Raw genomic sequence first — 16,683 nt, forward strand, 5'->3', positions numbered from 1 at the left:
TATATGTATTATGAATATAAAGTGGATTTAACATACCTCTGATACTTGAGTATAGTAATTGCCAAGTCTTGCTGATTGAAAATCCTTACTTTGAAAACCGATGTTGGTGTGTGTTTCAGCCCGTGGGGGGAATTGTGACAACCCAGACTCCGTTCAGTTTGAATGTGAATACCGAGCTGTGGCCACAGGATTGATGTTCAGCTACTCCGAAAAGACCAATTGTGAACAAGACCTTGACATGTTTCTGCTGCAGTTCAGTGCATATGCCTCTCAAGAGAGTCCCCTGGTCAACGTTGACCCTGAGAGCATTATGGAAGAACATGGCTACTGTAGAGTGGCCACTGATTGTGGCGAGTAATTATCATGTTGAATATGTTATGCTTTCCAACAGGGCTGGGCGATATGGCCAAAAACAATTATCACGATAAATGTCAAATCTTTATTTCTTTCAAGTTTAAAGGCAGATTTTTGCTCCTAAGTGAAAGTTGTAGAAAGCAGAGCACTAACATGAACATATCATGATAAACAGGTGAACATTTCGATTCGTTCCGCTTTTGGCGCATAAACATTATCGAACATTTATCGAACTCTTGATATTGTTTTATCGAGAAAAATTGTATCGCGATAATTATCGTTATCGTTTTATCGCCCAGCCCTACTTTCCAATTACATTTGAACCAATAACGCTTAATTATCTTCTATCCTTCATTAAGAAGATTCAATGGACTGCACTGAGGTCAGGGAGAGAGAGAATCTCTTGTGTGAGTCAGAGAAGTCAGGGAGAGTAGTAAGCAGGGACCAGCTGTCTACTGCTGGAAACTCTGAGGGAGAGTGCTCAGCCAGGACCAGCTATCTCCAAGAACATCAGGTCTAGACCAAAAGACAGAACTGAGGATTTTCAATCTAGCACACAACATAATTATTGACAGTATTGTCTTTGAACGATTTTGTGACGGTAATAATGACCTAATCATAACTTGTATTTTTGACCTTTTTTTTTTTTTTTTTTTTTTTGTCAGTGCATTTGTTAATGTTATATTTTGTTGTTTTCATTTCTAGAGCAGTGATGCTGTCCTGAGGTCTGACATCGGCCCACCTGAAGTTATCCTGGATCTACTGACGAAGCCTTCAGCACAATCATCTCCAGCCTTTGACCATGATGGAAATGTGTTGGTCTACATCGCTGGATACATCGCTGACAAGGTTCTGGGAAAATTTACTGATCCTGAAGGTCCCTGTAAGGAGTGCACACTTCTTAGCACACACGTTCCTACGGATAGTAGATACACTTTCCTTAAGACAAACAGTACACTGACCCCGTCTTAGGAGAGAAGGGCCTGAAAGTGCCCAGCACTGCACTGGTGGACTTACAATATGGCTGCAATATAAGTTGCAGGATTCCACATCTACAGAAAGGCCTACAGAAGAGTCTGCACAGACAGAGGAGACATAGGCCTACAGGTGGGCAGTGTATAGCCAACTTTTCCTTTTTATTTGTTGCATGAGGCATGTGTCTAATATCTCTTGTTGCAGGCACTTGACCACTGGCTTTTCTTTACAAAGAACAATTGAAATAAAACTCAAGGAACTAAGCATATTTTACTTTTATTAAACATTTAATGAAAAGTGTTTTTTTGTGGCAATGTTGTGTAATAGGGCACATGCAACAATGTCACAGGCCCTGTCAGGTGTGCAACCCTCAGACTTTTCAGACACTGAAATCTTCCCTTTAGCCAAAGTTCATTTCATTGTGTGCCCTTGTCCTGGCTAGAGCTGCATTGTAACTGGTTTGGGTCAGGGAATGGGGTCATAAAACACCTGTCTGCAGGCAGGAACATGTCATAATCACCTATGAAAAAATGCAGTTCTGTTAGGATCAATAAGTGTATGTAATACAGTGAGCTTGATATTTAATTGTGGAACTTTTCTTACCACTTTCTAATAATGTGCATAAATGTGAATCTCTGAAAATTCTTAAGTCATGCACAGATCCTGGCCATTTTGCTTTCACATTTGTGATATGGAAGATTTTAGTGAACTGCCTTTTTTTTATTTGATATAATATTACTAATCTGGAATATTAAGAATCACAATAGTAACTGGGCTGCACATTTACATTGTGAACCCCCTTTCTGTTCACATAAGGGCGTAGATTTGGTTTGAACATTGGGGGGGTTGAAGTTTGGGTCTGCATATTTTGCATGTGATCATGGTATAAATATTGGGGGGGTTGTAATGCATAGATTTAAATATTGGGGGGGTTATCTCCCCCCCAACCCCCCCACAAATTACGCCCCTGCGATAATCCCCTTCATTGAGGCCTTGATGGCAGTCTATAGCCTATAGTCTATGGTACCAATCACGTTAGTGAAGCCTGAGTGACACATACTGTAATCGTCATGGTCATGACTGCATGATCTTCATAAAAAATTATGATAGCCTAAAATTTTTTTTTTAAAAACTGCTTTAAAAAAAACTGCTTTACAACATTGGGTCTTAAGTGGCTTGGAAATGCCACAAAAAAACCTAAAACTGTTTTTTAAACCTAAAAGCGCCAGGTAAACTCCGAATGACACAACACTTTCCATCAAGTTCTCCGCATCTCCAATAGTGTAAAGGAAAGAGCCACTCGCAAATAATCTTAGGGCAATGCAAACAGTTTGTGCTGTAGTTAAAGCCCGACTCCGACAAGTCGAAAATAAATTTGCATTTCCAACAAATTAATAATGTAAACGACAATCTCACGAGTCACAAGAAAAAATATATATCTCAGAAAGTGCACTATCGCGCTGCGCTGGACTTCCCGTATCAGCTCCGCTTATGAAGCCGGGATCTAATCCTGTTAACATGAAATAAGCCTGCTCGCGAGCAGGTTTAAGTTTGCGCACATGTTGCTATGACAGCAAGTCCAGGACGAGCGTCGAAGAACCAAACAATCCAAGATCATGCCAAATCGCCAACAATAAAATCCAGATAAGTGAGTTAGCGACGTACAAAGAACGGGCCCCAGCTCAGAGATCCACTCGTTGATGATCACACGTGGATCTGATTGGTTACAAGGTAGTTTGTGACGTCAGAAACACCAGCGATTTCAAACCGTGTTTTTGAGACTGTCTTTGGTTCACTGCAGTTTTAAGGAGAAAATACTCAGCAATAGTGTTGACTTATGAATATGCACATGGTTTGTCTTAAAGCATATTAAACAGCACATAGACATATAAACAACATTAAAAACTGGATTTTCACCACAGGGGGACTTTAAAAATAAATAACAAAATGTCAGTATCCAGAGCACCAAGTCAAGGCACTCTGTGTACTGTACATCAAAAACATCAAAACATTATAAATGTCTCTGAGCTTGTATCATTACTTCATAGAAAAGACAAGTTGTTTTAGTAATATTATATTCTGGCTACTTGGATAATATAAATCTTAAGAGCAACACAATCTTGTGAATTTGTTAACATAAGATAAAAATCATGTGGAAATGTATGGGAAAACAAGAGACTCGAAAACATCTCACTGTTACTGATTTATCAGCCCAAAGTATTCTGGGTAAAATCTCTCTACAGTCTATTCTGAAACATCAACACAGGTTCACTGATGATCCATAATGAACCCAAAACCCAGGATAGAGCGGCTGAGTGAATGTGGTCTGGACTGTGTGGATGAGGCTCATTGTGTCAGAGACGCTGTAGAAGGACAGAGTTCCTGCACTGTGATCCACATACACTCCTATTCTTCTGCTGATGGGCTTTACAGGGAGAGAAGTCTCTATGTTATTGTGTATGAATGTGTAACTGGAGGAAGAACAGTCCAAACTCCAGGACTGATCATTATGTCCAAATCCACACTTATCTCCCTTCCTGCTGATGCTCTTATATGACACTGATATATACACGAATCCACTCCACTCAATCTCCCAGTAACAGCGTCCACACACACTCTCTCTACACAACACCTGCCACCACCGATCAAATCTGTCTGGATGATCAGGATACGGCTGCTCTGTGTCAGTGTTTTTTTTTTGTTTTTTTTTTGTGTCAGTGTCAGTGTTAGTAATCACTCTGTTCCCCTCAGACAGACTGAGGTGTTCATTCATTGTGTTCAGATCCAGAGTGAGCTGATGGGAATCTGATGGAGAGAAAACACATCAGAATCAGGAATTATGAATCTGTCTGATCTTTTAATGTATCTGAACAATGTATCATCAGTGTCTCAGTGCAGCTGATCAGATATCCTGTGCAAATCAGCATTTACATGATCAATTATAAAACTCTTCTATCATGATTTATTTCTCCTTCTACAGGAAGAACATGAACACATTCAGTGAGTTTTTCTGCTTGTTTCTCAGTGACTTACATTGTAGGAAGTCGTTCCTGGTCTTGGGATTCATGTTGGTGAAAGTGACTGTGGAAATAAACAGACATGAACAGTGTGAAGAGAAATGACAAGATAAAATACATCCATTTCTAAGATGTTTCTAATCTGATATTAGATGATGCAGGACTCATTTCTGAGAACAGAAGAATCTCCAGATGCTTCATATATAAAACAAACGTATCAGATTCAATCCTAAATTTCAATGGATTTCAATTTCAATATATACAAAAGTATTTATTACTTCTAAACCATCAAGGGATGTTTGTGGCTGTTCTGTAGAGTTGATGCACTTGCTCATGTTGCACTTGAATTAAAGATGAACTGTGATTTATAAAGTGGGATGCGTTTAGGAAAATTATTGTTTTATAAATCATAGGAACATTTCAGAAACTGTTGTACGTTCACATTTAGGATCATTCTACCCACGTCTGTATAAACGAGGCGCAGGACTTTACCTCCGTCTGAGATCTTCTTGATCTCCTCTTTGCAGAAATCCTCCAGTTTGTCTCTCAGCTGATGGACAGATTCTCTCACGGCATCAAAAGAGGAGAGAGAATAGAAGAAAACGTCGGGTTCGTCTGTAGATTCAGGAGGTGCTGAGAGAGACTGGAAATTCTACAGAACACAGAAATCAAAACTCATCAGCTCCACACTTCACTCAATAACCTGGACTATATCAGATCTGAGCGGCTCTTGTTGACTTGACTTCTCTTCAGTCTAGCTTCAATCCAGCACTTTCACACAATCAGCACATTCTCCTCATATTCATCATTTAATGCTACAAACTCTAGTATTTGACACTTACACTCCTTGGGAAAAAGAAAGTACCGTACTTGTGACAGAAATAATATACTTTAAAAATATATACACTCACCTAAAGGATTATTAGGAACACCATACTAATACTGTGTTTGACCCCCTTTCGCCTTCAGAACTGCCTTAATTCTACGTGGCATTGATTCAACAAGGTGCTGAAAGCATTCTTTAGAAATGTTGGCCCATATTGATAGGATAGCATCTTGCAGTTGATGGAGATTTGTGGGATGCACATCCAGGGCACGAAGCTCCCGTTCCACCACATCCCAAAGATGCTCTATTGGGTTGAGATCTGGTGACTGTGGGGGCCATTTTAGTACAGTGAACTCATTGTCATGTTCAAGAAACCAATTTGAAATGATTCGAGCTTTGTGACATGGTGCATTATCCTGCTGGAAGTAGCCATCAGAGGATGGGTACATGGTGGTCATAAAGGGATGGACATGGTCAGAAACAATGCTCAGGTAGGCCGTGGCATTTAAACGATGCCCAATTGGCACTAAGGGGCCTAAAGTGTGCCAAGAAAACATCCCCCACACCATTACACCACCACCACCAGCATGCACAGTGGTAACAAGGCATGATGGATCCATGTTCTCATTCTGTTTACGCCAAATTCTGACTCTACCATCTGAATGTCTCAACAGAAATCGAGACTCATCAGACCAGGCAACATTTTTCCAGTCTTCAACTGTCCAATTTTGGTGAGCTCGTGCAAATTGTAGCCTCTTTTTCCTATTTGTAGTGGAGATGAGTGGTACCCGGTGGGGTCTTCTGCTGTTGTAGCCCATCCGCCTCAAGGTTGTGTGTGTTGTGGCTTCACAAATGCTTAACGAGTGGTTATTTCAGTCAAAGTTGCTCTTCTATCAGCTTGAATCAGTCGGCCCATTCTCCTCGGACCTCTAGCATCAACAAGGCATTTTCGTCCCACAGGACTGCCTCATACTGGATGTTTTTCCCTTTTCACACCATTCTTTGTAAACCCTAGAAATGGTTGTGCGTGAAAATCCCAGTAACTGAGCAGATTGTGAAATACTCAGACTGGCTTGTCTGGCGCCACGCTCAAAATTGCTTAAATCACCTTTCTTTCCCATTCTGACATTTAGTTTGGAGTTCAGGAGATTGTCTTGACCAGGACCACACCCCTAAATGCATTGAAGCAACTGCCATGTGATTGGTTGATTAGATAATTGCATTAATTAGAAATTGAACAGGTGTTCCTAATAATCCTTTAGGTGAGTGTAAGTGCAGATTGGCTGTAATGTTTTCAGAAACTTGATTGCATGTTATCTGCAGTTAAATGAATGTGGTACAGTTTAATGTTTTTAATAAATGCAAATAGCTGAGCTTTAGAGTGTTTTTTTGCCTTGCTTAAGTTAGCCTCATTCTGCTCTCATTAAATGTTTCTCTGTGAGTCTCTTGCTCAAGTCCACTATGATCCTGTTCTTCTAGATCTCTGTTACCTGCAGGAACTGGATGTGATCCTGTGTGTGTGAAAGCTGCTCCAGCTCAGCGTCTCTCCTCCTCAGATCATTGATCTCCTGCTCCAGTCGCTCCAGTCGTCCTTCAGCTCGACTCACTGCAGTCTTTTCCTGATCTCTGATCCGCTGTGTGACCTCAGAGCGGCTTCTCTCAATGGAGCGGATGATCTCAGTGAAGATCCTCTCACTGTCCTCCACTGCTGTCTGTGCAGAGCGCTGTTACACACACATCACAATCACACAGTGGCTTCAGCACGACTGACAGAGTCCAAACTGAGACGTCTCAAACTTCTCTTCTTCTCCAGACTCACCTTATGAGACTCCACAGCCTCTCTCAGATGCTGAAGATCTTTCTGTCTCTGCTGGATTCTCTGACGGATCTTCATCTGTGTCTCCTTCAGCTGTTTCTGGAGGACAAACCAATAACAGCAAATGACACATAAAACTACTATCACACAATAAGGGTTAAAGATCTAGCATGGCGAGTTTATACTGTAGGTTCAAACCACTGATTCATAGTTTCCTGAAATGAGATTATGAATGATTATGAAACTGAAATGTCAGCAGTATTTCATGAGTGCCTAGTTTTATATGAATACTTCACCCTAAAGTTTGAATTCTGAAATAAGATATTTTGAAGAATGTCTCAGCTGTTTACAGAGGCCAAATAAAATATGACGACACAATCTCATTGGTTCCTGCATGTCACATGACTAAACATCATGATGTCATCACACAAGCATCAGTGAAGTTTGATGTTTTTGATGTCATCTTCACGAGTTCACACTTACAAATAAGTCAGATAGAATAAATGCGTATTTGGCGTGCTGTCCGAGGAGAGGGCTCCGGGCTCGGTATTTGGCCCGAACCCAGAGTACTCCCCCCGTATTCCTGGCTGTGAAAGAACAAGCCAAGAGTGAGGAGTCGGGGTGGTGGAGGGATGCTGAAAACTGTCAAGGAAGTTAGGTGAGTTGACAGAGTGAATATATATATATGCTTCCTCTCATGCTGATAGGGTAGACATGGTAATTGTTTGATGAGTTGATTGATTGCTTGATTATTTGAACGTGCTCCTCCCGAACTTTGTTAATAAAACATCATTTCACGAGTTCACACTTACAAATAAGTCAGATAGAATAAATGCGTATTTGGCGTGCTGTCCGAGGAGAGGGCTCCGGGCTCGGTATTTGGCCCGAACCCAGAGTACTCCCCCCAAAAGCTGCAAATAAATGCCGGACAGCCACCAGAATGATGTTGATGTTGATGACCCCCCAAAAACTTGCAGAGTGCAAAGCTTAAGGTATCAGAAGTGGGAAAGGGTTAGTCGCTGGAAGGCTTCTTGTAACATCGGATGGGAGTTGGTTGTCATGACGTTGGATGGTTGTGCCTCTCCGGTAGTAGGCTAGGGATGGTACGTAATGTACTTTGCGGAAGAGAATGGTATAACCGCTGCAGTGTGATGGAGCAAGTGTGATGAGAATTAGTTCCTGCAGGAGCGGAGGAGATGACACTGCTGCGGCAGTGGATCAAACTTGATTTCGACTTGCTTTCCAACTATCTGATGCAGAAGGATGGAGAATTGAGTACTTGTGGGAACGGAAGAGGAAACACTGCTGCGGCAGTGAAAGCGAGTTGGATGGAGAAACGGAGCTCCTGCGGGAGCGGAGTAGATGACACTGCTGCGGCAGTGGACCAAACTTGCTTTTCAACTTGCTTTTAAATATCCAAAACAATTTGGACATAGAACTGAGCTCCTGGTGGAGTGGAGTAGATGACACTGCTGCCGCAGTGGAGCAAGTTTGGACGGAGTAACAGAGCTCCTGAGGGAGCGGAGTAGATGACACTGCTGCGGCAGTGGACCAAACTTGCTTTCAACTTGCTTTTAAATATCCAAAACAATTTGACATAGAATTGAGCTCCTGCGGGAGTGGTGTAGATGACACTGCTGTGGCAGTAGAGCAAGTTTGGATGGAGTAACGGAGCTCCTGCGGGAGCGGAGTAGATGACACTGCTGCGGCAGTGGATCAAACTTGCTTTTCAACTTGCTTTTAAATATCCAAAACAATTTTGGACATAGAACTGAGCTCCTGCGGGAGCGGAGTAGATGACACTGCTGCGGCAGTGGAGCAAGTTTGGATGGAGTAACGGAGCTCCTGCGGGAGCGGAGTAGCTGACACTGCTGCGGCAGTGGACCAAAGCTTGCTTTTAAATATCCAAAACAATTTTGGATATAGAACTGAGCTCCTGCGGGAGCGGAGTAGATGACACTGCTGTGGCAGTGGATCAAACTTGCTTTTCAACTTGCTTTTAAATATCCAAAACAATTTTGGACATAGAACTGAGCTCCTGCGGGAGCGGAGTAGATGACACTGCTGCGGCAGTGGAGCAAGTTTGGATGGAGTAACGGAGCTCCTGCGGGAGCGGAGTAGCTGACACTGCTGCGGCAGTGGACCAAAGCTTGCTTTTAAATATCCAAAACAATTTTGGATATAGAACTGAGCTCCTGCGGGAGCGGAGTAGATGACACTGCTGCGGCAGTGGATCAAACTTGCTTTTCAACTTGCTTTTAAATATCCAAAACAATTTTGGACATAGAACTGAGCTCCTGCGGGAGCGGAGTAGATGACACTGCTGCGGCAGTGGAGCAAGTTTGGATGGAGTAACGGAGCTCCTGCGGGAGCGGAGTAGCTGACACTGCTGTGGCAGTGGACCAAAGCTTGCTTTTAAATATCCAAAACAATTTTGGATATAGAACTGAGCTCCTGCGGGAGCGGAGTAGATGACACTGCTGCGGCAGTGGAGCAAGTTTGGATGGAGTAACGGAGCTCCTGCGGGAGCGGAGTAGCTGACACTGCTGTGGCAGTGGACCAAAGCTTGCTTTTAAATATCCAAAACAATTTTGGATATAGAACTGAGCTCCTGCGGGAGCGGAGTAGATGACACTGCTGCGGCAGTGGAGCAAGTTTGGACGGAGTAACGAAGTTCCAGAGGGAGCGGAGTAGCTGACACTGCTGCGGCAGTGGACCAAACTTGCCTTCTTAAATATCCAAACTATTTTGGATGGAGTAACGGAGCTGGCTGCGGGAGCGGACTAGATGACACTGCTGCAGCAGTGGCCCAAACTTGCTTTCTTAAATATCCAAACTATTTTGGATGGAGTAACGGAGCTGGCTGCGGGAGCGGACTAGATGACACTGCTGCGGCAGTGGACCAAACTTGCTTTCTTAAATATCCAATCTATTTTGGACGGAGTAACGGAGCTGGCTGCGGGAGCGGAGTAGATGACACTGCTGCGGCAGTAGCGCAAGTTTGGATGGAGTGACGGAACTTCTGCGGGAGTGGAGTAGGTTAGCTGTAGTAGACTTGGTTGACTTGCTTTTAACTGTCCGATGAGCCAGTTGGGTGGAGAATGGGCTCCTGTTGAAAGAGATGATGCTGCTGTTGTGGTGTTGGAAACAACTTGCTTTCAAACTGTGATCCAAAAGGTGAGTGGGACAGAGATCTGAGCTCCTGCTGGAGCGGAAAATAGCACTGCTGTTGCAGTAAAGCGAGTTAGGATGGGGAACGTGGCTCCTGCAGGAGTGGTGGTCTGTAGGGTTGGGTGTATGAGAAGTTGTCAAAGAATTAATGAGGGTTCGTTGGGCTTCTTTGATATGGAAGCGATTTGAGCAGATGTAACTCGAAAGCCTCCGCTGACCAGTGGCCAAGTGCTTGGATCTGCTGCTGAGAGAGGCCTTTTTTTTTGGGCAGCTGTTGCTGCGCCTATGCAAAATGAATGGCTGGAAAAGTGGTCTTCTGGGATGCCTGAATGGAGCAAAATTTGATCTGTCTTACTTTGCTTTATGGAGTAGGAGATGGTTTCATTGTCTAGCACTGATAGATCTGTGATTGTGGGGTGGACTTTTGGGTTAAAGCTGGAAGTGATGGTGAGTTCTGAGCATCTGAGGAAACTGAAAAAAGCCACTATGAACATTGCGTCCAGTGTGCGGGCAGTGTTGGTAGAGTGGTAGCCTTGGCGGAGGGTGGAGATGCATATAGTAAGTATGTCTAACGTTATTGGTTGTCTGGCATCTGGGCGAGTAGGTTGGGTTATGAGGTTAATTGCTCATGGAAGAGATGGGTTTTCATTTGTCTTTGAATGTTGCCAGGGATTCTGCATTCCGGATGAGGGTGGGGAGAGCATTCCACCAGCATGGAACTGTGAATGATAATGTTCTGGAAAGTGATTTTGTGTCTCTCTGTGATGGAACCACGAGACGTCCCTCGTTGATCGACCGTAGGCTTCTGGTAGGGATGTAGGCTTGTAGGAGTGAGTAAAAGTAGGAGGGAGCTGAGCCTGTGATAGATCTGTGAGCAAGCGTCAATGCCTTGAACTTGATGCGAGAGGTAGTCAGTGCAGAGAGATGAACAGAGGAGTGACGTGGGCCCTTTGGGCTCGTTGAAGACAAGACGAGCTGCAGCGTTCTGAATCCTTTGTAGATGTTTAGTTGCACATGATGGAGGTCCAGCTAGAAGAGCATTGCAGTTCTTGATGCTGTTGAGATAGGATATGAATGAAGTGATGGCGAGCAGAGAAATTGGGAAAAGGCAGGTTGTATGGGAAGTGGAAAGACTTATAAAGCTTCCATGCGGTTAAGTAGGATTGTAGGGTGCTGGGTGAAACGGCTTGAAGAATGGAATTAAGAGAGGCGTCAAGAAGTGGTTTCAATGGGTGGTTAATGTGGATATCAGCTCTGAAGTGAGGTACTGAGGTTGGGAATGGGTCCGTGTCTGGTGCCAGCAACCTGAATTTCTGGAAAGCAAAACGTGACCCGGGAACATGTTTTGCAGTTATGATGAACTGATCGCAGGCTGCAATCCAAATGAGGCATCTTAGGAGAGGCATTACTGCAGGGGAAATTTGAGCGGCCTTGTTGATGCAATGCACGGATGCTTCGTTGTTGCAGTGTACTATGATGCTGTTAGAGGACCATTCTTTACCCCACAGGAAAGCTGCTTCCACTAAAGGATATAACTCGAACAGCGCTGAGGATGTTAATGACTGCGGTGAGTCTAACAGCTGGGCGGGCCATGTAAACTTGAACCAACGGCCTTGGTAGAATCCCCCGAAACCGATAGAGGGAGCTGCGTCGGTGAACAGTTGGATATCCACATGGAGAGAAATCAGATTTTTTTATAGAAAAAGGACAGGCCATTCAATTATTTAAGGAAGGTTAGACAGAAACTAAGCTCCTGCGGGAGCCAATGGTCACATCACTGCTGCGGCAGTGGAGAACATTAGCTAGAGAAACTGAGCTCCTGCAGGAGCGTGAGGAGACATCACTACTGCGGCAGTGAAATCAATGTTAGCCAGAGAAACTGGACTCCAGTGGGAGCAGAATGGACTGCTGTGACAGTGAAGAAGTTTAACCAGAGGAACGGCAGAGACGGAGCTGCTGTGGGAGCGGAGGAGATGACACTGCTGTGGCAATGTGAGAAGCAAATGGGATCCTACGGGAAAGGTGGATATGGTGAGCTTGTAGGTTTAGAGTTTAGAGGGCAGCCTTGCAGGATTATGCACATCTGAAGTTTAAGTGGCCGAGCGAAGATAGTAGTTCGCGTTTAGGACAGTTTAAAATGTCTGAGAAGGTGGATGAAACCAGAAATATCCTTTGCAGTGCAGTGCAGCCTGGAAATTAACTGTATCCAAGTTAATGCCCAGAATTCAATGGATGTGGCTAGACCCATGGTTTATCCTGGGTGACTGGAATCCAAAGCTCACCAGAACCGTGTGGGGCTGAGAGATCAATTGCTAAATTATTTTTATTTTATTTATTTTGAATGAATACATTAGAAGCCTAAATGGTTTATAACCTGATTTGATAACGCATCGATTTGATACTGTAGTTGTTGTTTGATAATCAAACAGCAAAGTACAATCTGATTTAGATGATCGTTTGTTCCTTTATCTGTTGCTGGTTCATTTATTTAGTCAAGTTCAAAATAGACTCACTTATTGTAAAAGACAAAGAGCTTTCATAGAATTTTGCGCCTTGAATTTATCCAATTGTGTTTTAAAATCACTAAGGACTTCAAACTTTGCCGTGGAAACACACTGCTTGTGTATTTTATCTAAAAATTTCTCTTCATTTCTATGGGTCACATTACCTGCCGATTTTGTTCGTTCTTAATCAGATTTTTTTTTTTTTTTTTTTTTTTTTTTTATGGTGAAGCTGTGGTTTTAAATTACTTTAAAATAAAATACAGCTGTGCTATAACGAAGTTTCGAAGCGATTTTGTAGATAATTTGCAAGACAACGTTAACGATAGGTTCTTAATGATTCTGTGTGCTTGCAATCTAATGTGCGAGCTACTGTTTGTACGTGATAGTTTAAGCCACAAGGAAGCAGCGCGTTAATGACGTCAAATAATTTGAACAGAAACCGTTTAAAACGTGTATTCCCCCGATCAAAATGAATATCCAGATGGCATAACTGTGCTTGAGACTCGACTGAAGCGATGCGAAATTTAACCAGGGACAAAAATGAGAAGGTTTTGAGCTGAGCACTCACGGAGTTGAGCCAGCGGGTCTAGAGTGTGAGCTGGCCGGCCGGGACTGAATCTGCGGCGCGGCTTACTGAGGGCCTGCTGCGGCGGCCTGGTCTTGGAGGAAGACCCGTTTGTTCGTGTGAAGAGGGCGGCATTGCCCGAGACGCGAGCGTGGTGCTCGGCGGGCCTTATAGTCCATTTCTCTATTGCAGGAATTATTGAATGGTCCGGTTTAGAGCAATGCGCGGAAGGAGATCGCGGATGTTTCGCCCATGGTGGTGAGGACCCGATTGTTTGGCCTGACGCCCGCGAGATAACACCAGAGGATTGCGGCAAAGATTCCTGAAGGACGAAAGATTCTTCATTGGACGGTAGAGCTCATTTCGGAAATGATAGGAAGGTAGGGCGAGGTCAAATGCTGAAAACTGTCAAGGAAGTTAGGTGAGTTGACAGAGTGAATATATATATATGCTTCCTCTCATGCTGATAGGGTAGACATGGTAATTGTTTGATGAGTTGATTGATTGATTGCTTGATTATTTGAACGTGCTCCTCCCGAACTTTGTTAATAAAACATCATATCTTTGATTTGGGCTCTGCGTACATGAGTTGATCAATGATTTGATTTTGTGAATCAAAATTGGTCCTTTAAAAAAATAAGTAAAAATAGCATTCCTTTAAAAAGTGTATATAAATAATATTTTTTTAAATAATATACTTAAGTGTGAACTTAACTAAGGTCCCTATTTTAACGATCTAAACGCATGGAAGATTCACTATTGACATAACGGAATTAATTGAAAGACCGAAGCTGTCTCCAGAGCGCAAACGAAACTGCTCATACGCAAAGTAAAAGTGCACAAGCAGACCATCTATGGGACAAGCTGGATTCCACCATATCTTTATTGTAATCCCTTTATTTTAAATATTTGGCATGTTTGTGTGCTGCTGTGCATCCCTGTGTGTTTAATAAGCAGAATGTAGCGCGTTGTGGACCCGCCTATAGGTGCATATTAGGCCTAACGTGCTCATTAAATAATATTAAATAATATTGTGCCATTGACTTTAGACCAGGTTTCAGTTGGTCAATGGCTCAGTCTATTTCTGTTGCCTCAAAATAACAATGCGCCAGAACACACCTCGTTTTCAGACCAGCAGCCCATGGGCGCAAATGAATTTGCTATTTAATCAATGTGGTGCAGGATGTGAAAATAATAACTGCGTTGGGCTGAAACTAGCAAAAAACACTTGCGTCGCGCTTGGTGCTGCATTGTGCCGGGTGTAAGATGGGCCCGTAATGTTTACAGACACATAGTTGCATGTTAATTGCAATTAAATGAATATGTATTATAGTTTAAATTTATATTTAAAGCAATTTGCTGAACTTAACAGTGATTTTGAAGTACTTCTTCATAATGTAATTTCATAATTACTTTTATTATTTTTAAAATATAGTTAAAGTGTTTAGTCATATGTACCGACTAAAATATACTGTAATAATGTTGTACATTAAAAAATATATTAACTTTAAATATACTGAATAACACACTGCAGTTGTAATTATAATCAAGTACTTTGGTATGTCAGTCAATACATCAAAATAAGTGCACTTCTTTAAAGCATGACAAAAGAGTCACATTGAAATATTAAATATTATTAAAATGCATTTTAAAGTAAAACTTTTAATTTGACATGTTTACAAATTGTATTTATTAAGTGCACGTTATTAATCACACTTCGTCTTTAAACCACTAGGCTAGATGTTAAGATAACTTTTATGTTTTTATCCATTTTGGAGCTTGAAACTTTTGTACCTTATTGACTTTCAATGTATAAATAGAGTAAAATAGACATTCTTCAAAATATCATCTTTACAATCTACAGAACGTGAGTCAAACCGGACAACATGAGTAAATGAGTGAGTGAATGAAGACACTTTCATTTCTGGGTGATCGATCCCTCTCAGTTCATACCTGTGTCTCTGTCCTCTGTGCTGCAGTTGATACAGTGTTGTGGTTTTTATGTTCATACTCTTTACACCACACACAGATGCACTGTTGATCAGTGATACAGAACATTTCTAGCTCTTTATCATGTTTACGGCAGATCATGTCCTGCAGTCGTCCAGTGGCATCAATCACTTTGTGTGGCTTGCGAGAGGGAAATTCCTCATGATGGTCAAAATGAGTTTGACAGTAAGATTCCTGACACACCAGACATGACTTGACGGCTTTGTATTTTCTTCCAGTACAGACGTCACACTGCACGTCTCCAGATCCAGCGTAACAGTCAGCAGGAAGTTTAGTCTTCTTCAGTTTCTCCACCAGTTCAGCCAGAATGGTGTTTTTAGCTAAAGCAGGTCTTGGACTGAAGGTCTGTCTGCACTGAGGGCAGCTGTAGACTCTCTTCTCATCCTCCTGATCCCAGCAGCCTGTAATACAGATCTTACAGTAACTGTGTCCACAGTGGATAGTCACTGGATCCTTCAGGAGATCCAGACACACTGGACACGTGAACTCATCCTGAGAAAATCTGGCTTCTGCCATTTTACTGCATGAATCCAGAGAGACACAAACACACAACAGCTCAACAATACTTCAGTTTCTGTTTCTCTGAACTGAGGAGTTGAAATAGTTTCCTGGTTCTGTGTTTGAGTGACGTGTGTAATATAGGCGTGTCTGTAAAGCAGTTTCCTCGTTCACACACACACACACACACACACACACACTCTCTCTCTCTCTACTGCTGTGTTTACTGTGTCCTTCAAGTGAAGTCGAAAATATCATAATTACGAGTTCTGAGCTCATGAATGACAGAGCGAAGATTTAGGCTACTCATGAATACATGTGTCTATATACCGTGTAAAAGTAATGTCAATGTCAAAATGTACAGTTCTAAGATACAGATCATGCTAGCTAACATCGTATTCATTTAGGCAGAAACAATGAGCTCATTAACCCTTTCCTCACCGAAACAGATAACATGTGAGGTGAAGATATTTCAAGACAACATTTCTGAGGTGGAAGAAGGCTTTTGTAACATATGAAATATGATTATCGAAAGACAAGTTATCTAATATAGCCTACAGTTGTGGTCAGAATTATTAGCACCCCTAGTAAATATGATCAAAGATGCCTGTAAAAATAAATCGTGTTCATCCTTTTGATCTTTCATTTAAAAAAAAAGCAAAAATCTAACCTTTCATTGAAGACAAATAATCGAATCAAATTTTTTTCTCCAAAACACGTTGGCCACAATTATTGGCACCCCTATAATTTTTTAGGAGTAAAATGTGTCTAAAGTATATTCCCATTAATATTTTCATTTTTAGGACAAATGTAACACCCAGAACTTTAACTGTTGAGGATGAAGAAACAGTACATACTTCTAGATGCAAATTTTATTCTAAGAGATTATGTGTAGCCTACAAAATTTTGGTCCAATAAGTAATTACAGAATTTAATAGAAGAAAATT

The 16,683-nt window shown here is 42.1% G+C and overlaps 1 protein-coding gene across 1 annotated transcript; it reads right to left on the reverse strand.

The window, feature by feature from the left end:
* Positions 1-1,020: 1,020 nt before the first annotated feature.
* LOC307160331 (tripartite motif-containing protein 16-like protein) lies at positions 1,021-15,854 on the reverse strand. The gene is made up of 6 exons (XM_079874339.1): positions 15,182-15,854; positions 6,992-7,087; positions 6,663-6,896; positions 4,839-4,998; positions 4,363-4,410; positions 1,021-4,134 (listed from the first exon to the last, which is right to left on the reverse strand). Exons 1-6 carry the CDS (start codon positions 15,752-15,754, stop codon positions 3,587-3,589), a joined length of 1,659 nt encoding a protein of 552 aa, XP_079730465.1. The 5' UTR covers positions 15,755-15,854; the 3' UTR covers positions 1,021-3,586.
* Between the last annotated feature and the right edge of the window lie 829 nt (positions 15,855-16,683).

This window comes from Squalius cephalus (genome assembly GCF_949319135.1).
Source record: "Squalius cephalus genome assembly, chromosome: 1".
NCBI classification, from domain to species: Eukaryota; Metazoa; Chordata; class Actinopteri; order Cypriniformes; family Leuciscidae; genus Squalius; species Squalius cephalus.

Bases quoted from the DNA above. Each gene is read 5' to 3' on its own strand.
- LOC307160331 (XM_079874339.1), bottom strand. From the start codon at position 15,754: ATGGCAGAAGCCAGATTTTCTCAGGATGAGTTCACGTGTCCAGTGTGT. The intron at 4,999-6,662 runs GTAACAGAGATC...TGTGTTCTGTAG, and splicing joins ATCACATCCAGTTCCTGCAG to AATTTCCAGTCTCTCTCAGC. The intron at 4,135-4,362 runs GTAAGTCACTGA...TCTCTCCATCAG, and splicing joins CAGGAACGACTTCCTACAAT to ATTCCCATCAGCTCACTCTG.